This window comes from Lucilia cuprina, chromosome 6 (assembly GCF_022045245.1).
Source record: "Lucilia cuprina isolate Lc7/37 chromosome 6, ASM2204524v1, whole genome shotgun sequence".
Classification (NCBI taxonomy): domain Eukaryota; kingdom Metazoa; phylum Arthropoda; class Insecta; order Diptera; family Calliphoridae; genus Lucilia; species Lucilia cuprina.
In genome coordinates this window covers 3,588,356-3,591,327 of record NC_060954.1, presented here as the reverse complement: position 1 = coordinate 3,591,327, position 2,972 = coordinate 3,588,356, and the positions used below count along the sequence as shown (strand labels likewise).

Below are 2,972 nucleotides of genomic sequence, written 5' to 3'. Positions count from 1 at the left end.
GAACTAGAACTGAACTGGAACTGAACTAGAACTGAACTAGAACTGAACTAGAACTGAACTAGAACTGAACTAGAACTGAACAAGAACTGAACTAGAACTGAACTAGAAATGAATTAGAACTGAACTAGAACTGAACTAGAACTGAACTAGAACTGAACTAGAACTGAACAAGAACTGAACTAGAACTGAACTAGAACTAGAACTGAACTAAAACTGAACTAGAACTGAACTAGAACTAAACTAGAACTGAACTAGAACTGAACTAGAACTGAACTAGAACTGAACTAGAACTGAACTAGAACTAAACTAGAACTGAACTAAAACTGAACAAGAAATTAACTAGAATTATAACTTATATAAAAGATTCTACTTTAAATGTTATAATAACGTTAATAAGCATATTTAAAGATAGAAAAAAACTTATGCACTGTTTTTTCCTCTTTAAAAAATGCAAGTTTACTTGGAAATGCATAAATTTATACACGAAACTGTTACATTCTAGTATGTATCTTCATAATATGAATTCATTTCATAACAGCTACAAACTGTACAAATATTTACTTTTATTGCACGAAAATATTATGTAAAAAATACTTAAACTTACACTTGAGTAGATAATTGCTAACAAATATAAAATAAAGTCAAATACGTTAAAAATCATATTAACAAAAAAATATATATGTTGTAAAATAATTTTTTTGAAATGTTAAATAAAATATTAAAAGTTTTAGCAATAATAAAAATATATGTCAATATTTTAAACATATAAATAAAATATAATAATATAAAGAAATAATCGAAATATTTTATATTAAGTACTGGTTTAGAAAGTTATTAAAAATTATTAATAAAAAATGTATATTCATTAAACTAATTAAAACTGGCTTAATTTTCATAAAAATGTTGCTCTTCTTTTAAACACCAAAGGAACAATTTTGAATAAATAGCTTCAATTTATCAGAATTTAGCATCAATTGGAATAAACACCAAACATCTACAACATGTTCAAATATGTAAGTTTTTTGGGAGCTTAAGAAAAAAGGATATTCACTTCTATTTCTAATAATTTCTTTTTGAATTGCAGTTGCTTATTGCTGCCCTCTTGGCCTGTGCCTATGCTGAATCCGATGAGGTTCATGCTGAAGTTAAGGTTTTGGATTCTGATGTTCGTCCCGATGGTTTCGAATACCATTTAGAAACTTCTAATAGCATTAACACCGGTGCCAGTGGTGATGAACACGGCAATATCCATGGTCATTATGAATACACCTCTCCTGAAGGTGAACACATCAAGGTTGAATATGTTGCTGATGAAAATGGTTATCAACCCAGCAGTAATGTTTTGCCTACACCTCCCCCTGTACCAGCTGAAATTGTTAAGGCTTTGGAATATTTGCGTTCTCATCCTGCTTTCGAGGAGAAACATCATTAAAAAAACGAATAAGTTTATACTAAGCGATTGTTGAATAGGAGAACATTTTGGATGAAGTTCATATTGAGCGATCGTTGAATAAAAGAACATTTTGAAAAAATCCAAAAAAAAGTGGCTATTTTAAAGTGGTAGAGAGGTTTGACTAATATCGAAGGTCATACTTTTCAAATATGTTATTGTTTTGAGCAGAACCAATTGGGTTAGGTTAAAACAATTCAGGAAACGTTAAAAAAATTTTTCTTGGTAATTATTGTGACATAAAGCACTCTATCCTTGTAAAAATGGCTGGCTACCACCAAACATAGACTTATAGTAGTTTCGAGAGCTGTAGTATGTTTAGCGACCTAAAATCGTCCTAGAGAGGACATATGACCTTCTGATCTGAGCAGATGTAAGAGATTTACATAATGAGCGAGTTTCTCTAGGTAAAGTGCCGAATTCCTCCTTAAGACCATTATATGATTTCCAGGCGCTCCTTAATTACAAGATAACCAGAGCAGTTTTATATTCAAATGGATTGATATTTCGCCAAGAGATGACAGACATTTGTATTCTGAATGTTTTGCAGACACCGGATAGAGATGTCAGTGAAGATTTGGTTCTAAAAGTGTCTGAGCCATGAGTAGCTGGCTAAGAAGGAACGTTTTACATAGATAAAGTTAGACATTCAGACGCTAGTAGTAATGAACCCACCAGAAATAGAGCACGTGATAGCATGACCCGAATCGTAGTAGTAATCATTCATGAGAAAGAGCTAATGGCACAGAACAGTATCAACGGAATGTTATCAAGAACAAGAACAGTGCAGAGGGTTGCCTTAACATCTATCTATCTATCTATCTATCTATCTATCTATCTATCTATCTATCTATCTATCTATCTATCTATCTATCTATCTATCTATCTATCTATCTATCTATCTATCTATCTATCTATCTATCTATCTATCTATCTATCTATCTATCTATCTATCTATCTATCCATCTATCTAAGTAGTGAGATCGAAAAATTCTTAACACACGTTTTTCATTACATTTTTCAACCAAAGTATTATTTGATTTTTTTTTTTGATCAAGTTACCTTTGCAAAACATGTCAGTTATTATGTGTAATGTCAATTATATTAATTTTTTTGTTAATCTGATTAAAATGAGTGACCAGAAAAAAGTGCGTACTGAAATTATTAAATATTTTCAACTAAACCCAACTTGGTCTTACAAAAAGTTTCCAATGTTATTAAACAGTACCGGGAGAACTTGTCAGTTGATAGAAAACCTGGTTCAGGTAGAAGGAATGGTCCACATGATGTTTCTAAAGCCAAAAAATAGAACGCATTTTCAAAAGAGCTCCCAACACATCCGGTAGGAAAGCAGCTCGGTTAGCTCAGTGCTCGGACTATTTGGTATGAAAAGTTAAAGTTAATGCAGGTTTAAAACATACAAGGCTCAAAAAGTTCCTGACAGGAACGCTGCTAAAAATTTTGAGGCCAAAAACAGAGCACGGAAATTGAAGTCAAGTTTTATAAAAAATATTCTTGCTGC

The 2,972-nt window shown here is 31.5% G+C and overlaps 1 protein-coding gene across 1 annotated transcript; it reads left to right on the top strand.

Annotated features, from left to right (window-relative positions):
- Positions 1-923: 923 nt before the first annotated feature.
- On the top strand, positions 924-1,534 carry LOC111683696 (larval cuticle protein 2-like). Its single transcript, XM_023445796.2, has 2 exons — positions 924-1,013; positions 1,085-1,534. Exons 1-2 carry the CDS (start codon positions 1,002-1,004, stop codon positions 1,430-1,432), a joined length of 360 nt encoding a protein of 119 aa, XP_023301564.1. The 5' UTR covers positions 924-1,001; the 3' UTR covers positions 1,433-1,534.
- Positions 1,535-2,972: the final 1,438 nt, after the last annotated feature.